The sequence below is a fragment of the Salmo salar genome, chromosome 16 (assembly GCF_965601325.2).
Source record: "Salmo salar chromosome 16, fSalSal1, whole genome shotgun sequence".
Classification (NCBI taxonomy): Eukaryota; Metazoa; Chordata; class Actinopteri; order Salmoniformes; family Salmonidae; genus Salmo; species Salmo salar.
This window is the reverse complement of record NC_138306.1, coordinates 72544571-72567043: the sequence shown is the minus strand read 5'-3', so window position 1 is coordinate 72567043 and position 22473 is coordinate 72544571. Positions and strand designations below refer to the sequence as shown.

Sequence of the window (22473 nt, the reverse complement as noted above, 5' to 3'; positions counted from 1 at the left end):
CCAAGCAGCTTGGTGAGAAGGTGACAACAGTTGGTGCGATTATTCGCAAATGGAAGAAACACAAAAGAACTGTCAATCTCCCTCGGCCTGGGGCTCCATGCAAGATCTCACCTCGTGGAGTTGCAATGATCATGAGAACGGTGAGGAATCAGCCCAGAACTACACGGGAGGATCTTGTCAATGATCTCAAGGCAGCTGGGACCATAGTCACCAAGAAAACAATTGGTAACACACTACGCCGTGAAGGACTGAAATCCTGCAGCGCCCGCAAGGTCCCCCTGCTCAAGAAAGCACATATACATGCCCGTCTGAAGTTTGCCAATGAACATCTGAATGATTCAGAGGACAACGGGTGAAAGTGTTGTGGTCAGATGAGACCAAAATGGAGCTCTTTGGCATCAACTCAACTCGCCGTGTTTGGTGGAGGAGGAATGCTGCCTATAACCCCAAGAATACCATCCCCACCGTCAAACATGGAGGTGGAAACATTATGCTTTGGGGGTGTTTTTCTGCTAAGGGGACAGGACAACTTCACCGCAACAAAGGGACGATGGACGGGGCCATGTACCATCAAATCTTGGGTGAGAACCTCCTTCCCTCAGCCAGGGCATTGAAAATGGGTCGCGGATGGGTATTCCACCATGACAATGACCCAAAATACACGACCAAGGCAACAAAGGAGTGGCCCAAGAATAAGCACATTATGGTCCTGGAGTGGCCTAGCCAGTCTCCAGACCTTAATCCCATAGAAAATCTGTGGAGGGAGCTGAAGGTTCGAGTTGCCAAACGTCAGCCTCGAAACCTTAATGACTTGGAGAAGATCTGCAAAGAGGAGTGGGACAAAATCCCCCTGAGATGTGTGCAAACCTGGTGGCCAACTACAAGAAACGTCTGACCTCTGTGATTGCCAACAAGGGTTTTGCCACCAAGTACTAAGTCATGTTTTGCAGAGGGGTCAAATACTTATTTCCCACATTTAAAATGCAAATCATTTTATAACATTTTTGAAATGCGTTTTTTTTTTATTGTTTTGTTGTTATTCTGTCTCTCACTGTTCAAATAAACCTACCATTAAAATTATAGACTGATCATTTCTTTGTCAGTGGGCAAACGTACAAAATCAGCAGGGGGTCAAATACTTTTTCCCCTCACTGTAGCCCTATATGTTTCGATAAGGTTTGTATCACAACTAAAGTGGCCAAATAACTTCTTAAAATTAAGCACATTCATTTGCTTTACAAGGGCTGTAGAGCCTAATTTGCATACATAAGCAGCGCTTGAGTTTCAAGTTTGGGTAAGAATTTACCATAAAAATGCACCTTAATAATAAAAGCATTACTTTTGATAATGGTATTTTCCCGCTAATGGAACATTCACACTTATAGCCTATAGCATTGCTGCGCATATAATGTGAAGAAATAACCAAGTAGTTCACCAACATTTTAAGCTAAACGTTCTGATCTGTTGCGTCAGCCTCATTGTGTAAAACAGGTTTATTGATGCTGGTGGTTGTATTAATATGGGTTCTATCACTTCCCACAACTGTCCCAGACTATGTTGGTAATATATCTTTCTCACACAGAATAGAATAGGTCAACTTTTTTACTATGGGGAATTGTAGATTGACATAGGCTAGTGTTTTTACTGTTCTTTAGGCCCACTCATCTTGTTGGCTGACAAAAAGTACATGTGGACAGTTCTTCCAATATCTTCGATATGCACCTCAGAATTGAATAAGGACGCCCGCAGTTGCGTCACCGACATGTCTGTCTTCACTTGTAGCCTGTGAGAAAGACCCGATCAGGTGATGAAGAGCCATGTGAGTGAGAGGTTTTTCGGAGAATACAGTACTCTGGGAGAAGGGAATTATAATTATTATATTCAGCCCAATGGCACTGTGGCCACTGGCTGCAAAAGGCATGGATTTCTTTAGGGGGCATTACAGCCACACGGGATGTAAGGGGATGCCGCCGGGAAATTTGAGGCATTATCAAGTGCTTGTCAAATTGTGAATGAGACTGATGAAGTGTGTACAGCCTGTGTAAAATAACAAAGCAGAGCTCATGCCTTTCATGCAACGTTTTTCAATTCATCATTAGTCACATCATGCAGCCTTACAATGTATTAAAAATCAAAACATATAGTCCAACATTTGTAGAACAACTAAAGTTACATTAATAATTCTATATTAAGCATATAGGAGTACCCATCTTTGTTAACTGCTCAACACAGAATAGCCTATGTGTAGGCTATGTGTTGAAGCCAGAAGATGCTAAATGTGTTGGCTAATTAACGGTCAATTACCGTGAGACCGGCATTTATTTGCTTGACCATCACCGGCGATGAAATTTCGTGACCGCCACAGCCTTATGCACAGTATATATAGTAAAATATGTAGTAAGCCATATCAGCCAGCTCACTTGTTTACCCTCCCATCTCCCACAGTCATCTCTGGTCAGCGCTATCCTGGGGGAGCTGCCTCATGACAAGGGGGTGTTGAAAGTCAAAGGTCAGCTGACCTACGCCTCCCAGCAGCCCTGGGTGTTCCCTGGAACCATCCGCAGCAACATCCTGTTTGGCAAAGAGCTCCATCCTCAGAAGTATGAGAAGGTCCTGAGAGCCTGCGCCCTCAAGAGGGTAAGACACACTGAATGGAGCTCTCATGGTATTTATTCTAGGAGCTTTGCAGTGGTTGTAGTGGCTTTGTGTTCTATGACTGTTAACCCCTGTTGTCGCTGTTATCACTTTTGTGTTTAGGACATGGAGCTGCTGCCAGACGGGGACCTGACATTGATAGGGGACAGAGGAGCCACCCTCAGTGGGGGACAGAAAGCTAGAGTGAACCTGGCCCGGTAAGACCACAGCTCCACTTCATACCAGAGTAGAAATGAGTTGAGGTACATTCAATAGATGAATATCCTCCAGTCTCTATCTGAAAGCCTTGTTGTGTCTCAGGGCTGTGTACCAGGATGCTGATATCTACCTGCTGGATGACCCTCTAAGTGCTGTGGATGCTGAGGTCGGGAGACACTTGTTTGAACAGTGAGTGAACCACAGTTTCAGCTAAACAGGTTGCATTTTTTTAACCTTTATTTTACTGGACTCGTGCCATTGAGATAAATAATTACTTTACAAGAGAGACAAAATAGCAGCTCACAAAGTTTCAGACCCATTTACAACATAAAACAATGCACTACAGTTTAAAAATATACATTTACACATTGAGCAGCAAGATGATTTGGGGAGGTATGGTGCAACTATGAAATGATGACGTCTTCCTAAAACTCAGAGAATTCTTAAAAATGCTAATAACTTCACAGATCTTCAATGTGAAGGGTTTCCCATGCTTGTTCAATGAACCATGAACAATTAATGAACATGCACCTGTGGAACGGTCGTTAAGACACTAACAGCTTACAGATGGTAGGCAATTAAGGTCACAGTTATGACAACTTAGGACACTAAAGAGGCCTTTCTACTGACTCTGAAAAGCATGCTGCAAGGAGGCATGAGGACTGTAGATATGATCAGAGCAATAAATTGCAATGTCCATACTGTGAGACTCCTAAGACAGCTCCACAGGGAGACAGGACGGACAGCTGATTGTCCTCGCAGTGGCAGACCACGTGAAACAACACCTGCACAGGATCGGTACATCCAAACATCACACCTGTGGGACAGGTACTAGATGGAAACAACAACTGCCCGAGTTACACCAGGAACGCACAATCCCTCCATCAGTGCTCAGACTGTCAGCAATAGGCTGAGAGAGGCTGGACTGAGGGCTTGTAGGCCTGTTGTAAGGCAGGTCCTCACCAGACATCACCAGCAACAACATCGCCTATGGGTACAAATCCACCGTCGCTGGACCAAACAGGACTGGCAAAAAGTGCTCTTCACTGACAAGTCGCAGTTTTGTTTCACCAGGGGTGATGGTCGGATTCGCGTTTATCGTTGAAGGAATGAGCGTTACACCGAGGCCTGTACTCTGGAGCGGGATCGATTTGGAGGTGGAGGGTCCGTCATTGTCTGGGGCGGTGTGGCACAGCATCATCGGACTGAGCTTGTTGTCATTGCAGGCAATCTCAACGCTGTGCGTTACAGGGAAGACATTTTCCTCCCTCATGTGGTACACTTCCTGCAGGCTTATCCTGACATGACCCCCCAGCATGACAATGCCACCAGCCATACTACTTGTTCTGTGCGTGATTTCCTGCAAGACAGGAATGTCAGTGTTCTGCCATGGCCAGCGAAGAGACCGGATCTCAATCCCATTGAGCACGTCTGGGACCTGTAGGATCGGAGGGTGAGGGCTAGGGCCATTCCCCCCCAGAAATGTCTGGGAACTTGCAGGTGCCTTGGTGGAAGAGCGGGTTAACATCTTACAGCAAGAACTGGAAAATCTGGTGCAGTCCATGAGGAGGAGATGCACTGCAGTACTTAATGCAGATGGTGGCCACACCAGATACTGACTGTTACTTTTGATTCCCCCTTTGTTCAGGGACACATTATTCCATTTCTGTTAGTCACATGTCTGTGGAACTTGTTCAGTTTATGTCTCAGTTGTTGAATGTTATGTTCATACAAATATTTACACATGTTAAGTTTGCTGAAAATAAACGCAGTTGACAGTGAGAGGACGTTTCTTTTTTTGCTGAGTTTATTTGGTCACATGATTCATTTTGCATATGGTTTCCTAGAAATAAAGGGTGGCTCAACTAACCCTTTGGCTCAACTTGCCCCACTATCCTTTAGTACAACTGAACTACATTCTTCCCAGACTCAGATTAGGTCTACTTACTGCCTGCTTCTTTAGGGCAGGAATGGGTTTTTGTATAGCATTTACAAGTAAAAGGATGTTCAGGGTCATGTGGATTCTCTGACGTTAGAACAGGCCTTAGGCCTTCACCAGCAGGTTGAAACTGCTCTTAAAGTGTCTGTCTCTCTCCATGTGTCTGTATGTCCAGGTGTATCTGTGGTATTCTGAAGAACAAGCCCCGCATCCTGGTCACCCACCAGTTGCAGTACCTCCAAGCAGCGGACCAGATCCTCGTCCTCAAGGAGGTGTGTTCCTGGCAGGGTTTAACATTCTACACATGCTTTGTAACCTACATATGACCACAGGTGCATTTCTGCTTACCTTTTAATTTGTTGAGCACATAACACGTCTTCTGTCAATCTTTATGAAAGGAATAGTTCACCCAAAGGCATATACATTTCCATATGAATACAGACTCCAGAAGTTGGGCAGGGTGTGACGTGTGTGTGTGTGTGTGTGTGCGTGTGTGTGTGTCTCAGGGTCACGTGGTAGGGAGGGGGACATACTCCGAGCTGCAGCACTCTGGGGTTGACTTCACCTCCCTGCTGAAGAGGGACGAGGAGGAGGAGCCACAAACCAACAACAATCACTCAGTGCTCAAACACGCCTTTTCCCAGGACTCTGTTCGCTCCCAGAATTCAGTGGTCTCTCACACCTCCTCCGTGCACTCTGTTAAAGATGGTGCTAAACAGCTTCCGGTGGGTCCAAACTCCGCCCACTTCCTATCCAGTCACTAGGAGGATTTTAATTTTGAAGTCTCCCTGATTGTTCGTCCCTTAGTTAACAGGGTATTATCTGTCCATGTCTCCTTCCCAGGAGGAGCCTGTCCAGACAATAGCAGAGGAGAGCCGATCGGAGGGCAACATCGGTGCCAGCCTATACTTCAAGTACTTAAACGCAGGAGCCAGCATCCTGGTTATGCTGGGCACAGTCCTCCTCAGTCTCATCGCAGAGGTATTAACGCATCCAAAATGTCAGGCAGTGAATATCCATATGTCACCATTCTACCTCATAGCATCTACAGTAAATACAAGCATTTTGACTTCTGATAGATGTGTGCAAAATCTAACTCTGAACAGATCAGTGCATTGGAACTAATGACAATGCAATGATCGAATCAACTATAATGTAATTTGTCACCCACAGGTAGCGTATGTTCTTCAGGATTGGTGGCTGGCCTATTGGTAAGAAGCATCTATCGTTACAGTAGTTCATTATATGTTTCACAGTTCAGTTGGACCATAGCATTGTGAACATTCAAATAACAATGCTGTTTGATTGACAGGGTAGGAGAGCAGGAGAAACTCAATATTAACAGCACTGTGATTGTCCAAAATGGCCTCAACATCACTCAAGAATTGGACCTCGGTTTCTACATGGGTATTTATGCAGGTATACAGAGGATGAGCATTCCTAAATATACTGTATATTTACTTCTCCCTTCAAAGAATGGGAATATTTTCCAAGTGAGTATGAGGTTGTCCCCTTACCTGGGAGGAAGCTTTGGAAAATCGTGTAATGACTGACAAGTCACCTTCTCTGTGTTCAGGTTTGACTCTGGCCTCAGTCATCTTTGGCTTTGCCAGGAGTCTGGTGATGTTCAATGTGCTGGTGAAAGCTGCTCAGTCTCTGCATAACCGCATGTTCATCTCTATCCTCCGAACGCCTGTACGCTTTTTTGACATCAACCCAATTGGTGAGAAACCCCCCTGTGAAATAGAATCTGTTTGTGTTGTCTTTTTCTTGTTGAGTACAATACAATTACTTGGAATTGATTCCTGACCTGAAAATGCTTTGAAACCGGTTAGGGTGAGATGGTTTGAAGGGCTAAATGTTCTCTTCCCACTGGGAACAGATGTAATTTTAACATCTAGTTTTGATTTACATTTGGTGTAAAGTGTATATACAGTTGAAGCCTGAAGTCTACATAGACCTTAGCCAAATACATTTAAACTCACTTTTTTCAGAATTCCTGACATTTAATCCAAGTAAAAATGTCCCTGTCTTAGGTCAGTTAGGATCACCACTTTATTTTAAGAATGTGAAATGTAAGAATAATAGTAGAGAGAATTATTTCTTTCTTTCATCACATTCCAAGTGGGTCAGAAGTTTACATACACTCAATTAGTATTTGGTAGCAATGCCTTTAAATTGTTTAACTTGGGTCAAATGTTTCGGATAGCCTTCCAAAAGCTTCCCACAATAAGTCGGGTGAATTTTGGCCCATTCCTCCTGATAGAGCTGCTGTAACTGAGTCAGGTTTGTAGGCCTCCTTGCTCACACACACTTTTTCAGTTCTGCCCACAGATTTTCTATGGAATTGAGGTCAGGGCGTTGTCATGGCCATTCCAACATATAGACTTTGTTGTCCTTAAGCCGTTTTGCCACAACTTTGTAAGTATGCTTGGGGTCATTGTCCATTTGGAAGACCATTTGCAACCAAGCTTTAACTTCCTGACTGATGTCTTGAGATGTTGCTTCAATATATCCTCCCTCATGATGCCATCTATATTGTGAAGTGCACCAGTCCCTCCTACAGCAAAGCACCCCCACAACATGATGCTGCCACCCCCGTGCTTCACGGTTGGGATGGTGTTCTTTGGCTTGCAAGCGTCCCCCTTTTTCCTCCGAACGTAACGATGGTCATTATGGCCAAACAGTTCTATTTTTGTTTCATCAGACCAGAGGACATTTCTCCAAAAAGTATGATCTTTGTCCCCATGTGCAGTTGCAAACCATAGTCTTTTTTTAATGGCGGTTTTGGAGCAGTGGCTTCTTCATTGCTGAGCGGCCTTTCATGTTATGTCGATATAGGACATGTTTTACTGTGGATATAGATACTTTTGTACCGGTTTCCTCCAGCATCTTATCAAGTTCCTTTGCTGTTGTTCTGGGACTGATTTGCACTTTTCGCACCACAGTACGTTCATCTCTAGGAGACAGAAGGCGTCTCCTTCCTGAGCGGTATGACGGCTGCGTGGTCCCATGGTGTTTATACTTGCGTACTATTGTTTGTACAGATGAACGTGGTACCTTCAGGCGTTTGGAAATTGCTCCCAAGGATGAACCAGACTTGTGGAGGTCTACAATTTTTTTTCCTGAGGTCTTGGCTGATTTCTTTTGATTTTCCCATGATGTCAAGCAAAGAGGCAGTGAGTTTGAAGGTAGGCCTTGAAATACATCCACAGGTACACCTCCAATTGACTCAAATGATGTCAATTAGCCTATCAGAAGCTTCTAAAGCCATGACATCATTTTCTGAAATATTCCAAGCTGTTTAAAGGCACAGTCAATTTAGTGTATGTAAACTTCTGACCCACTGGAATTGTGATACGGTGAATAAGTGAAATAATCTGTCTGTAAACAATTGTTGGAAAAATGACTTGTGTCATGCACAAAGTAGATGTCCTAGCCAACTTGCCAAAACTATAGTTTGTCAACAAGAAACTTGTGGAGTGGTTGAAAAATTAGTTTTAATGACTCCAACATCAGTGTATGTAAACTTCCGACTTCAACTGTATATAATATATATCTCACCGTCATTGGATTTAGGTTAAAAGTTGGGTGAAAAAAAATACCAAATTCCCTTTGTTTGTTAGCAATTGAAAATTGGTCAAGTTGTAGAGAAATGCTTGATGCAAAGTACAAGGCGAACAACTTCTATATTTAAAGGTTTAATAGACAGACATATGCACATGGAAAGACAAACGGTCCTCTAAGAAGTTTGCCGCAAAGCTCTCCCCCTCCAGAGGAGAGGGCGGAACTAAATACTCTTGCCTTACCTGTTCGCTGTTTCATCCTTCCGTGTCTGGTGCCGAAGCATTAAATCAAGGCTGAGACCTTGGGGTTGAATAGACTATACAATTTAAATGTCTTAATGGCTTAGGACACCCATGGTTGATTTTATGGCTCAGGGGCCCAGATACCAGTAACTAAGACCTGATTTATGGTGACCTCTGGCCTTACAGAGGATACCTAGAGGCCAAATTTCAGTAGGGAATAGTCATCCAAATATAGCATTCTTAGCACGTTGATGGCTTTTTAAAAATCCAAATCAGTTTTCCACGTTGATCAATCACCAACACATTGAATTTTGTTGTTGAAATGACATGGGCGACGGCGTTGATTCAATCCAGTTTTTGCCCAGTAGATTACGTCCTCCTGTTCTGTCACAGGGAGAATTCTCAACAGGTTCTCTAAGGACATTTGCCAGCTGGATTCCATGTTACCTATTACCTTTGTTGACTTCAGTCAGGTAAGTGAGTTTATAGCCCTAGAGGGGAACATCTATGTATTTTGGCAGGCAGATACAGTGGGGGAAAAAAGTATTTGATCCCCTGCTGATTTTGTATGTTTGCCCACTTACAAAGAAATGATCAGTCTATAATTTGAATGGTAGGTTTATTTGAACAGTGAGAGACAGAATAACAACAAAAAAATCCAGAAAAACGCATGTCAAAAATGTTATAAAATGATTTGCATTTTAATGAGAGAAATAAGTATTTGACCCCTCTGCAAAACATGAGTTAGTATTTGGTGGCAAAACCCTTGTTGGCAATCACAGAGGTCAGATGTTTCTTGTAGTTGGCCACCAGATTTGCACACATCTCAGGAGGGATTTTGTCCCACTCCACAGATCTTCTCCAAGTCATTAAGGTTTCGAGGCTGACGTTTGGCAACTCGAACCTTCAGCTCCCTCCACAGATTTTCTATGGGATTAAGGTCTGGAGACTGGCTTGGCCACTCTAGGACCTTAATGTGCTTCTTCTTGAGCCACTCCTTTGTTGCCTTGGCCGTGTGTTTTGGGTCATTGTCATGCTGGAATACCCATCCACGACCCATTTTCAATGCCCTGGCTGAGGGAAGGAGGTTCTCACCCAAGATTTGATGGTACATGGCCCGTCCATCGTCCCTTTGATGCGGTGAAGTTGTCCTGTCCCCTTAGCAGAAAAACACCCCTAAAGCATAATGTTTCCACCTCCATGTTTGACGGTGGAGATGGTGTTCTTGGGGTCATAGGCAGCATTCCTCCTCCTCTAAACACGGCGAGTTGAGTTGATGCCAAAGAGCTCAATTTTGGTCTCATCTGACCACAACACTTTCACCCGTTGTCCTCTGAATCATTCAGATGTTCATTGGCAAACTTCAGACGGGCATGTATATGTGCTTTCTTGAGCAGGGGGACCTTGCGGGCGCTGCAGGATTTCAGTCCTTCATGGCGTAGTGTGTTACCAGTTGTTTTCTTGGTGACTATGGTCCCAGCTGCCTTGAGATCATTGACAAGATCCTCCCGTGTAGTTCTGGGCTGATTCCTCATCGTTCTCATGATAATTGCAACCCCACGAGGTGAGATCTTGCATGGAGCCCCAGGCCGAGGGATATTGACAGTTCTTTTGTGTTTCTTCCATTTGCGAATAATCGCACCAAATGTTGTCACCTTCTCATCAAGCTGCTTGGCGATGGTCTTGTAGCCCATTCCAGCCTTGTGTAGGTCTACAGTCTTGTCCCTGACATCCTTGGAGAGCTCTTTGGTCTTGGCCATGGTGGAGAGTTTGGAAGCTGATTGATTGATTGCTTCTGTGGACAGGTGTCTTTTTTACAGGTAACAAGCTGCGATTAGGAGCACTCCCTTTAACAGTGTGCTCTTAATCTCAGCTCGTTACCTGTATAAAAGACACCTGGGAGCCAGAAATCTTTCTGATTGAGAGGGGGTCAAATACTTATTTCCCTCATTAAAATGCAAATCAATTTATTACATTTTTGACATGCGTTTTTCTGGATATTTTTGTTATTCTGTCTCTCAACCTACCATTAAAATTATAGACTGATCCTTTCTTTGACAGTGGGAAAACGTACAAAATCAGCAGGGGATCAAATACTTTTTTCCCCCACTGTATAGATTTCCCAATCCAGTATCTATAAATCTTTTCTTCATATCTCCTGGGGTGCATCCGATTTTCCACAGTTGATCCTGCAGAATATCGGCGTGGTGGCGGTGGCAGCGGCAGTCATGCCCTGGATCCTCATTCCTGTGGTTCCTCTACTCATCATATTCCTATTCTTGAGGCGCTACTTCCTGCAGACGTCACGGGACGTCAAACGCCTGGAGTCCACCAGTGAGTGACAGGACTGACTGGCACAGTTAGGGGAGGCAAGAGACAATTTCCTCTATTAATGTATGTGATTTCCTTTTGTGTCTGCAGGCGTGTGTGTGTTGATGTATTTCCTGTGTTCTGCAGCTCGGAGTCCCGTCTTCTCCCACCTGTCCTCGTCCCTCCAAGGTCTGTGGACGATCCGAGCCTTCAGAGCCGAGGAGAGATTCCAGAACACCTTTGACGCTCATCAGGATCTGCACACAGAGTCCTGGTTCCTGTTCCTGGTCACCTCTCGCTGGTTCGCTCTCCGACTGGATGGAATCTGCGCGGCCTTTGTCACTGTCACCGCCTTCGGCTGCCTCTTCCTCAGAGATGGTAAGAGGTTGAATTATTATTGCTTAAATGTCACACCCTATTCAGTATGTAGTGCACTTTTGACCAGTGCCTTAAGGGGCCCCTTACTCCATTACATAAGCTGTTACACAATGTTGGTTATATATGATGACATATAAAAATGGAATTCAAGGTTGGATAATCTTTCTGCTCAAATTCTTTGGCTCATTGCCTGTTACCGAGCAACAATTTGTATTACACTTGGGGCCAAACAGTTTTCCAAGCTATGTCAAGAAACATAATTAACCTCTATGGGCTAGATGGGACGCTAGCGTCCCACCCGTGGTGCACTCCATCAACAGCAGGTGCATTTCAAGAGCGGCAAATTTGAATCCAAATAAATGTCAAAATTCAAATTTTTCAAACATACAACTATTTTACACCCTTTGAAAGATAAACATCTCCTTAATCTATCCACGTTTTACGATTTCAAAACGGTTTTACGGCGAAAGCATAAATTTAGAGTATGTTAGGACAGTACATTTACAAGAGTTGTGTGTAATGTTTTGTCAATTCAAAGACAGGGTCACCAAAACCATAAAACCAGCTAAAATGATGCACTAACCTTTTACAATCTCCATCAGATGACACTCCTAGGACATTATGTTAGACAATGCATGCATTTTTAGTTCTATCAAGTTCATATTTATATCCAAAAACAGCGTTTTACTATGGCATTGATGTTGAGGAAATCGTTTCCCTCCAATAACCGGCAGTCAAGTCAACACCACAAATTAAATAATTAAAATTAGAAAACATTGGTAAAATATTATATTGTCATTTAAAGAATTATAGATTTACATCTCTTGAACGCAATCAACTTGCCAGATTTAAAAAGAACCTTACTGGGAAATCACACTTTGCAATAATCTGAGCACTGCGCCCAGAAAAATACGCGTTGCGATACAGACTAGACGTCATGTTGGGGAGATCTAAAATCGAAAATACTATGTAAATAATCCATTACCTTTGATTCTCTTCATCAGATGTCACTTCCAGGTATCACAGGTCCATAACGAATGTAGTTTTGTTCCAAAAAGCTCATCAATTATGTCCAAAAATCTCCGTCTTGTTAGCACATGATCTAAGCCAGCCGGACTTCTCGTCATGAACGAGGGGAAAAAATATATTTACGTTCGTTCAAACATGTCAAACGTTGTATAGCATAAATCATTAGGGCCTTTTTTAACCAGAACATGAATAATATTCAAGGTGGACGAATGCATACTCTTTTATAACGTATTGGAACGAGGGTACCCAACATGAACTCGCGCGCCAGGTGTCTAATGGGCCATCATCGTTCCATGGCTCTTGTTCGGTCAGATCTCCCTCCAGAAGACTCAAAACACTTTGTAAAGGCTGGTGACATCTAGTGGAAGCAATAGGAAGTGCCAAAATATTCCTCAGCCCCTGTGTTTTTCAATGGGATAGGTTTAAAGGTAATACAACACATCAGGTATCCACTTCCTGTCAGAAAATGTCTCAGGGTTTTGCCTGCCAAATGAGTTCTGTTATACTCACAGACACCATTCAAACAGTTTTAGAAACTTTAGAGTGTTTTCTATCCATATATAATAAGTATATGCATATTCTAGTTACTGGGTAGGATTAGTAACCAGATTAAATCGGGTACATTTTTTTTATCCAGCCGTGCAAATACTGCCCCCTAGCCCTAACAGGTTAATAAGGAAATAAAATAAATCCCTTCCCAACAATGCAGAGATAACATAGAGAAATGTTAGATAAGTATATAACACCATGTAATAATTAAAACATAATGATAAATTGGCTATATACACACGGTACTAGTACCGAGTCGATGTGCAGGGGTACGAGGTAATTGAGGTAGATATGTACAAATAACTAGGAATAAAGTGACTTGTCAACAGGATAGATAATAATCAGTAGCAGCAACGTATGTGATGAGTCAAAGAACTTGTGCAAAAAGGGTCAATGCAGATAGTTAAATAGTTAGCCAAATAGCTACCCGGACTAACTATTTAGCAGTCATGGCATGGGGTAGAAGATGTTCAAGGGTCTGTTGGTTCCAGCATCGTTTGTTCTTTCTGCTATTGCACGGCAAGCACTGTCTATGACATTGTCTTTGACAATTTTTAGGGCTTTCCTCTAACACTGTCTAGTATAGCGGTCCTGAGGGGCAGGGATTTCTGCCCCAGTGATGTACTTGGCCGTACACACTACCCTCTGTAGCACCTTGCAATTGGAAGCCAATGCAGCTGCCATATCAAGAGGTGATGCAGTCAGTCAAGATGCTCTCAATGGTGCAGCTGTAGAACTTGAGGATCTGAGGACCCATGCTAAATCATTTCAGCCTCCTAAGGGAGAGGCATGGTTGTGCCCTCTTCACGACTGTGTCGGTGTTTGGACCATGATAGATCCTTAGGGATGTGGACAACGAGGAACGTGAAACTCTCGACCCGCTCCACTACAGCTCTGTCGATGGGGGCATGCTCAGCCCTCCGTTTCCTGAAGTCTACGATCATGTCCTTTGTCTTGCTGATGTTTAGGAGAGGTTGTTGTCCTGGCACCATACTGCCAGGTCTCTAACCTCCTCCCTATAGGCTGTCTCATCGTCGTCTGTGATCAGGCCTACCACCGTCGTGTTTTCAGCAAACTTAATGATGGTGTTAAAGTCATGAGCAGTGGGTTGGATGTGTTGTGGGTTGGATGTGTTGTTGCCTACCCTCATCACCTGGGGGCGGCCTGTCAGGGAGTCCAGAGTCCAGTTGCAGAGGGAGGTGTTCAGTCCCAGGGTCCTTAGCTTAGTGATGAGCTTGGAGGGCATTATGGTGTTGAGCACTGAGCTCTAGTTAATTAAAAGCATTCTCACATAGGTGTTCCTCTTGTACAGGTGGGAGAGGGCAGTCTGGAGTGCAATAGAGTGCGTCATCTGTGGATCTGTTGGGGTGGTATGCGAATTGGATGGGTACAGGGTGTCTGGGATGATGGTGTTGATGTGAGCCATTACCAGCTTTTTAAAGCATTTAAGGCTACAGATGTGAGTGCTACGGGGCAATAGTCATTCAGACAGGTTACCATGGCGTTCTTTGGCACAGGGACTATGCTGGTCTGATTTGAAATAAGTATAAACAGACTAGGTCAGGGAGGGGTTGAAAATATAATTGAAGACACTTGCCAGCTAGTCAGCATAAACTCTTGTGTACACATGGTAATCCATCTGGTCCTGCGGGCTTTGTGAATATTAACCTGTTTAAAGTTCTTACTGACATCGGCTACGGAGTGCGTGATCATACAGTCGTCTGGAACAACTAGTGCTCTCATGCATGATTCAGTGTTGCTAACCTCGAAGCGAGCATTGAAGGCATTTAGCTCATCTGGTAGGCTCACGTCACTGGGCAGCTCGCAGCTGGGTTTCCCTTTGTAATCCGTTATCGTTTGCAAGCCCTGCCACATCCGACGGGTGCCAGAGGATTCAATCTTAGTGCTGTATTGACGCTTTGCCTGTTTTATGGCTCGTCTGAGGTCGTAGCGGAATGTCTTATAAGTGTCCGGATTTGTGTCCGTCTCCTTGAAAGCGGTTGCTCTAGCCTTTATCTCAGTGCGGATGTTGCCTGTAATCCATGGCTTCTGGTTGATGACATGCTATGTAGCCAATTAATTGAGTAGATGTTCTTATCTGTTCTAATCAGGGCTGGAGGCAGGAGCTGTGGGTTTGGTGTTGTCCTACGCTGTCACCCTTCTTGGGAACTTCCAATGGACCATTCGTCAGAGTGCAGAGATGGAGAACATGGTAAGATCACATCAAAGTCCTAACTATTGTCCATCCCTCTGCTCCCCAGGCCCTTTTACAATATGTGAAGGATTTTACCTGGGAATGAATATCCACAGAGAAAATAATCAAACCCAGAGATCTGCGCCAGTGACCTGTAGAAATAAGATTCATTGGAATCAAAGGGTTTTAATTGCATCCTGTAATTCAGGAATATTCCGCTGAAACAGCTCACTTAAGAAAACAGGGTGAGGATTATTGAAGTTCTGTAAAGTTTTATAATTTAGAAGCCATACTATCATAAGACCAAGGTCAATCACGTTCCCAGTCTCAAAGAGTGGGCTGGTAGACGAGATTAGAACCAGGTTTGTTTAATTGATATGGTAATTTATTCACCGTCCTCAGATGACATCAGTAGAGAGGGTGGTGGAGTACACAGAGCTGGAGAGTGAAGCACCCTGGGAAACCCAGAAACATCCTCCTCCTGAGTGGCCAAGCCAAGGCCTCATCACCTTTGACCGGGTGAACTTCTCCTACAGCTCAGATGGACCTGTGGTCCTGAAGGACATGAAGGCCATGTTCAGGCCCAAAGAGAAGGTTGGCATCGTGGGCAGGACGGGTGCAGGGAAAAGCTCCCTGATATCGGCCCTCTTCCGCCTGGCAGAGCCAGAGGGCAGGATCTACATCGATGGAGTTCTGACCTCCGAGATCGGCCTTCATGACCTGCGCCAGAAGATGTCCATCATACCTCAGGTACGGTGCATTCGGGAAAGTATTCAGACCCCTTCACTTTTTCCACATTTTGTTACGTTACAGCCTTATTCTAAAATTGATAAAATCATTTTCCCCCCTCAATATACACACAATACCCTATAATGAAGCAAAAACTGTTTCAGACATTTTTGCAAATGTATTAAAAATAAAAAAAACTGAAATATGACATTTGCAAAAGTATTCAGACCCTTTACTCAGTACTTTGTTGAAGCACCTTTGGCAGCGATTACAGCCACAAGTCTAATTGGGTATGATGCTACAAGCTTGGCACAACTGTATTTTGGGAGTTTCTCCCATTCTTCTCTGCAGATCCTCTCAAGCTCTGTCAGGTTGGATGGGAAGCGTCGCTGCACAGCTATTTCCAGGTCTCTTCAGAGATGTTAGATCCGGTTCAAGTTCGGGGTCTGGCTGTGCCACTCAAGGACATTGAGACTTGTCCTGAAAACACTCCTGCAGTGTTGGTGGCAGCATGCTGTGGGGATGTTTTTCGAGTGGCATGGACTGGGGCTGTGTGCTTAGGGTCGTTGTTGTGTTGGAAGGTGAACCTTCGCCCTAGTCTGAGGTCCTGAGCGCTCTGGAACAGTTTTCATCAAGGATCTCTCTGTGCTTTGCGCCCTTCATCTTTCCTGTGATCCTGACTCGTCTCCTAGTCCCTGCCACTCGAAAAACATCCCCACAGCATGCTGTCACCAACATGCTTCACTGTAGGGATGGTGCCAGGTTTTGTCCAGATGTGACGCTTGGCATTCAGGCCAAAGAGTCTAATCTTGGTTTCATAAAACCAGAGAATCTTGTTCCTCGTGGTCTGAGAGTCCTTTAGGTGTCTCTTGGCAAACTCCAAGTCGGCTTTCATGTGTCTTTTACTGAGGAGTGGCTTCCGTCTGGCCACTAAGGCCTGATTGGTGGAGTGCTGCAGAGATGGTTGTCCTTCTGGAAGGTTCTCCCATCTCCACAGAGGAACTCTGGAGCTCTGTCAGAGTGACAATCTGGTTCTTGGTCACCTCCCTGACCAGGCGAGCAGGCCAGAGGTGGATGAGCGCAGTGCCCTTGTTTGGGTGTAGGGCCTGATCAGAGCCTGAAGGTACGGAGGTGCCGTTCCCCTCACAGCTCCGTAGGCAAGCACCATGGTCTTGTAGCGGATGCGAGCTTCAACAGGAAGCCAGTGGAGAGAGCGGAGGAGCGGGGTGACGTGAGAGAACTTGGGAAGGTTGAACACCAGACGGGCTGCGGCGTTCTGGATGAGTTGTAGGGGTTTAATGGCACAGGCAGGGAGCCCAGCCAACAGCGAGTTGCAGTAATCCAGACGGGAGATGACAAGTGCCTGGATTAGGACCTGCGCCGCTTCCTGTGTGAGGCAGGGTCGTACTCTGCGAATGTTGTAGAGCATGAACCTACAGGATCGGGTCACCGCCTTGATGTTAGTAGAGAACGACAGGGTGTTGCCTTGTGTTTGCCTTTCCAAATCATGTACAATCATTTGAATTTACCACAGGTGGACTCCAATCAAGTTGTAGAAACATGTCAAGGGTGGTAAATGGAAACAGGATGCACCCGAGCTCAATTTCGAGTCTCAAAGCAAAGGTTTTGAATAAGGTTCAGTACCAGTCAAAAGTTTGGACAGACCTACTCATTCCAATGTTTTTCTTTATTTGTAGTATTTTCTACATTGTAGAATAATAGTGAAGAGAAACTTTGAAATAACACATTTGGATTCATGTAGTAACCAAAAAAGTGTGAAACAAATCAAAATATTTTAGATTCTTCTAAAGAAGCCACCCTTTGCCTTGATGACAGCTTTGCACAGTCTTGGCATTCTCTCAACCAGCTTCATGAGGTAGTCACCTGGAACCGGATCTAACATAACAGGTGTGCCTTGTTAACAGCTAATTTTTGGAATTATTTTCCTTCTTAATGCGTTTGAGTAGTAAACAGAAGGTAGCCCTATTTGGTAAAAGACCAAGTCCATATTATGGCAAGAACAGCTCAAATAAGTAAAGAGAAACGACAGTCGATTACTTTAAGACATGAAGGTCAGTCAATCCGGAAAATGTGAAGAATTTTGAACGTTTCTTCAAGTGCATTCGCAAAAACCATCAAGCGCTATGAAGAAACTGTCTCTCATGAGGACAGCCACAGGAAAGGAATACCCAGAGTTACCTCTTCTGCAGAAGATAAGTTCACTAGAGTTAACCACACTTCAGATTGCAGCCCAAATAAATGCTTCAGAGTTCAAGTAAGACACATCTCAACATCAACTGTTCAGAGGAGACTGCATGAATTAGGCCTTTGTGGTCAAATTGCTACAAAGAAACCACTACTAAAAGGACACCAATACGAAGAAGAGACTTGCTTGGGCCAAGAAACACGAGCAATAGACATTAGACCGGTGGAAATCAGTCCTTTGGTCTGATGAGTCCAAATTTGAGATTTTTGGTTTCAACCAGCGTGTCTTTGTGAGACGCAGAGTAGTTGAACGGATGATCTCCGCATGTGTGGTTCCCACCGTGAAGCATGGAGGTGGTGGTGTGGGGGTGCTTTGCTGGTGATACTGTCAGGGATTTATTTAGAATTGAAGGCACACTTAACCAGTACATCTACCACAGCATTCTGCAGTGATACGCCATCCCATCTGGTTTGCGCTTAGTGGGACTATCATTTGTTTTTCAACAGGACAATGGCGCAAAACACACCTTTTGGCTGTGACAGGGCTATTTGACCACGGAGAGTGATGGAGTGCTGCATCAGATGACCTGGCCTCCACAATCACCCGACCTCAACCCAATTGAGATGGTTTTGGAAGAGTTGAACCGCAGAGTGAAGGAAAAGCAGCCAACAAGTGCTCAGCATATGTGGGAACTCCTTCAAGACTGTTGGAAAAGAATTCCACATGAACCTAGTTGAGAGAATGCCAAGAGTGTCCAAATCTGTCAAAGGCAAAGGGTGGCTACTTCAAAGAATCTCAAATATTTATTTGTTTAACACTTTCTTGGTTACTACATGATTCCAAATGTGTTATTTCATAGTTTGTTTTCACTAATATTCTACCATGTAGAAAATAGTAAAAATAAAGAAAAACCCTTGAATAAGTAGGTGAGTCTAAACTTTTGACTGGTACAGTATATAATATTTTTGTTTGCAAAAATGTCTAAACTTGTTTTTCGCTTTGTCATTATGGGTATTGTGTGCAGATGGATGAGGAAAACTATTTAATCCATTTTAGATTAAGGCTGTAAACCAACAAAATGTGTAAAAATTCAAGGGGTCTGAATACTTTCCAAATGCACTGTAGCTACAGTGGGAGGATCTTCTGTGTCTGCTCTGTCCCTTAGTCCTTCTCTTTCAGATATGGCTCTATTAGAGCTTATTACATTTTTCTGTTTGTGGCCCCTCTGTTCTGCAGGAGCCAGTGCTTTTCACCGGCACCATGAGGAAGAATCTGGACCCTTTCCACCAGCACACAGACGAGGACCTGTGGAACGCTCTCCAAGAGGTACTGCTCCTCAGACTCCTATTGATACAGTAACGAGATATTAACCTGTATGTAAATGTGTGTGAGTATGTGTGCTTTTGGTGGCATTGGGGTCTTACTCCAGTAACTGTTTCCTCTCCAGGTCCAGCTGAAGTCTGTTGTGGAGGAGCTGCCCAATAAGATGGAAACGGTTCTGGCCGAGTCGGGCTCCAACTTCAGTGTGGGTCAGAGGCAGCTGGTCTGTCTGGCCCGAGCTGTCCTGAGGAAGAACCGCATTCTCATCATCGACGAGGCTACGGCCAACGTGGACCCCAGGTACAGAGCTGCCTCACACAGACACACTGTCTGTCCTTTAGAGCTGATCAGCAGAGGCAGCTGATATGCTTTACGACTGGGAGGCATCTAGTAGTCAAGCAAAGCGTGATGGTGTTTCTTTATCCTGGTTGAGTCTCTTTCCTGAACTGTGTCCTGGCTCTGTAGAACAGACGAGCTGATCCAGAAGACAATACGAGACAAATTCAGGGAGTGCACCGTGCTCACCATCGCCCACCGCCTCAACACCATCATAGACAGTGACCGCATTCTGGTGAGAGCTCTTACCTTCAAGTAGATCAATCTGTCTCACACACAAGATAAAAAATGCAATTTTGAAATTGGGTATTGCATCATCAGTTCCTCTTGTCATGTTAGTCATTGCAGACCTTAGAGAGCTATTTATAACTTGTCAAAAATGTCCAGATCAACTAGGCCATGTCAGCTAACATTCTTTTGCCTATTGATTTTTTTGTAATGTTTGAGTTTTAAAATGGCAAAAAAATGTCTCCATTCCATGGCATAATGTATAGAATTGCAGGAAATAAGCTTTAAACCTGCAAAATGTTCTCTCCGCCAACAAGAGGGGTGTGAACAGTTTGTGTCATGAATAGTGCTTGTGCCCACAGAAATAGACAGGGGGCACGGGATGTTTCCCAATGCTGGAAAGGGGCCTGAGTGAAACTGCTTGGGAACCCCATAGAATTTCAGTCCAGCCAGGTTGACTTACTGACCTTTGACCCTGCCTTCAGGTGCTAGGCGGTGGTATGATCCAGGAGTTTGACGAGCCCTACGTCCTGCTTCAGAACCATGAGAGTGCACTCTACAGGACAGTCCAGCAGATGGGCAAGGCTGAGGCAGCTTCCCTGCTGGAATCAGCCAAACAGGTGAGCACTAACACTGCATCCCAACCCAGCACACACATTCTCTCAACTTAACTTGATTTCTTCAGTTTAATCAATACACTAACAATTTATTCAAGAGTTTGGCCAGAAAATCTGTATAATTTGTTAATCATTTATTCCATCATTGCCATGGTTAATGACTTGACTGGTATATTAGACTTTTGGTGAATTCTAATAGCCCAACTGAAAATGTCTACCAAGTCACTGACACAGTTCACAATATTTTCATTCAGGCGTATATGAACAACGGCAACAGCCATGGTCTTCTTTGAGACTGTTGTGTGACGGTACAGGGACTTGAAGAGCAGAAAGAGATGTGTGATATCTGCCCAATTTATATATTTCTTTCGCACTAATTGGTCTTTTAACCAATCACATCAGATCTTTTCACATCACTCTGGCTGTGTAAACGCAGCCAGAGTAATTTTAATGGTAAGTTGTTGATTACTTGTTTTCATGCAAAATCAGGAAAGATTTATGGAACTGACTTTAATATTCAGTGCTTTGTTTTTTTTAAATAAGGAAGCAAAATGTATTTCCTTATTGACACTTTGCTGATGTGTGTTGCATCTTTAATAATACTTTCATTGACAATCCTAAGTATAGTGTTACAACAATGGAAGTAGCATTGCATTTTCATACTTTGTGCCTCAATCTTTTACTATTTCAACTGCTGCTACTCCTATTGATTTATTCTACTGCACAGTATCCTGACATCATGCTGCACTGTTTATGCAATCACTTTACTGGGCAATGGAACTAATTGGCGTGTGTATTCATATACTATACGTGCAATAGAAAATTACACTTCACCATTGTACGCACATGAAAATACATGCTGTCATTATGCTATAAGGGATTAACTTGACCAAAGTGAGTAACCCATGCATGTCTCACGTTGTTTGCATGAGTGAAAGCTGTGTGATGGTTGTAAGGACAATCTAGATCATTTAAAAGCAGGAATACCTACCCGTCAATGTGAAAATGCATTGAACGCATCTTGAACTTTGACTTATTCCCTAATGGGGCAGTATAGAGAGACCTTGACCTTAGATTTTTTTTTTTTTTTAAATGTTTAATTTTGATTCCATTGGTTTTGCTTTTTAAAAATGTTTTGTAGTTGATATAAAATTAAATTGTTTTCCCCAAAGGTATTCTTATATGTACCTATAGCAACATAGTACCTCTTTTTCAAGTTTCAGATATGGATGTTCTTTCCACAGTGAAGTTTAGTAAAATTAAGGTTACATTTCAAACAAACGTATTTAAAAGTCTTGTCTCATGTCACGTCTTCAAAGCAAACATGTAGTTGCTATTGTTAATACTAATCAGTATCGACTAAAGAAAAGGGACCAAAATGATAGCTCCTCAATTTTACACCATCTGTTCCTTTTCACAAGCTGATTTTGTAAGCCTCTTCCCACAATTATTTCCCTTTACCCTCTTCAAACACACAGTTAAAAACAGTGTTACACTATCCCCCTTTAGGTAAACCAAATACACACAGGTTTGACAAGTATTTAGATGCATCATTCTGCAGTGAATACTTTGTGAAATTCCTTTGTGATAATCATGATTATCTGAGGAGAACCTAGGGCAAAGTGAGTAGGAGGATGCATTATATAAAAAGGCCAAGTAGGCTGCGTTTAGACAGGCATCCTGATTCTATTTTTTTTCCCACTAATTGGTCTTTTGAACAATCACATCAGAACTTTTTCGTCCCTGAAAAAAAATATCCAAATTGGGCTGCCCATCTAAACACAGCAGTAGAGTTTCTTAGCCAATCTTGTTCTGAGGAAAAATGTGAATGGTTGGATGAAAGCTCAAATGGTCAGTGGGCAGAGCTTGCAAGAGGTGAGAGCCAAATAAAGAACAGCCTTTTAGGGTTGCAGGGGGATGGAGGGTCTTAAACACGGGTTGTGACAGGCTAGGTTGCCAGTTTGAATCCGGCATGT

At 43.7% G+C, this 22473-nt stretch overlaps 1 protein-coding gene across 1 annotated transcript in view; it reads left to right on the top strand.

The window, feature by feature from the left end:
• LOC106574545 (ATP-binding cassette sub-family C member 4) overlaps positions 1 to 21668 on the top strand; it is a 57465-nt gene extending 35797 nt beyond the window's left edge. The window contains exons 11-29 of the mRNA XM_014150502.3: positions 2446 to 2637; positions 2758 to 2852; positions 2956 to 3042; positions 4968 to 5064; positions 5299 to 5517; positions 5636 to 5773; positions 5966 to 6003; positions 6105 to 6211; positions 6369 to 6515; positions 8995 to 9074; positions 10785 to 10935; positions 11059 to 11289; positions 14979 to 15079; positions 15464 to 15811; positions 19233 to 19322; positions 19444 to 19616; positions 19782 to 19887; positions 20366 to 20500; positions 20752 to 21668. Coding sequence (XP_014005977.3) covers positions 2446 to 2637; positions 2758 to 2852; positions 2956 to 3042; positions 4968 to 5064; positions 5299 to 5517; positions 5636 to 5773; positions 5966 to 6003; positions 6105 to 6211; positions 6369 to 6515; positions 8995 to 9074; positions 10785 to 10935; positions 11059 to 11289; positions 14979 to 15079; positions 15464 to 15811; positions 19233 to 19322; positions 19444 to 19616; positions 19782 to 19887; positions 20366 to 20500; positions 20752 to 20790 — 2574 coding nt within the window. The 3' untranslated portion in view covers positions 20791 to 21668. The remainder of the gene's footprint in view (positions 1 to 2445; positions 2638 to 2757; positions 2853 to 2955; positions 3043 to 4967; positions 5065 to 5298; positions 5518 to 5635; positions 5774 to 5965; positions 6004 to 6104; positions 6212 to 6368; positions 6516 to 8994; positions 9075 to 10784; positions 10936 to 11058; positions 11290 to 14978; positions 15080 to 15463; positions 15812 to 19232; positions 19323 to 19443; positions 19617 to 19781; positions 19888 to 20365; positions 20501 to 20751) is intronic.
• The last annotated feature ends 805 nt before the right edge of the window (positions 21669 to 22473 follow it).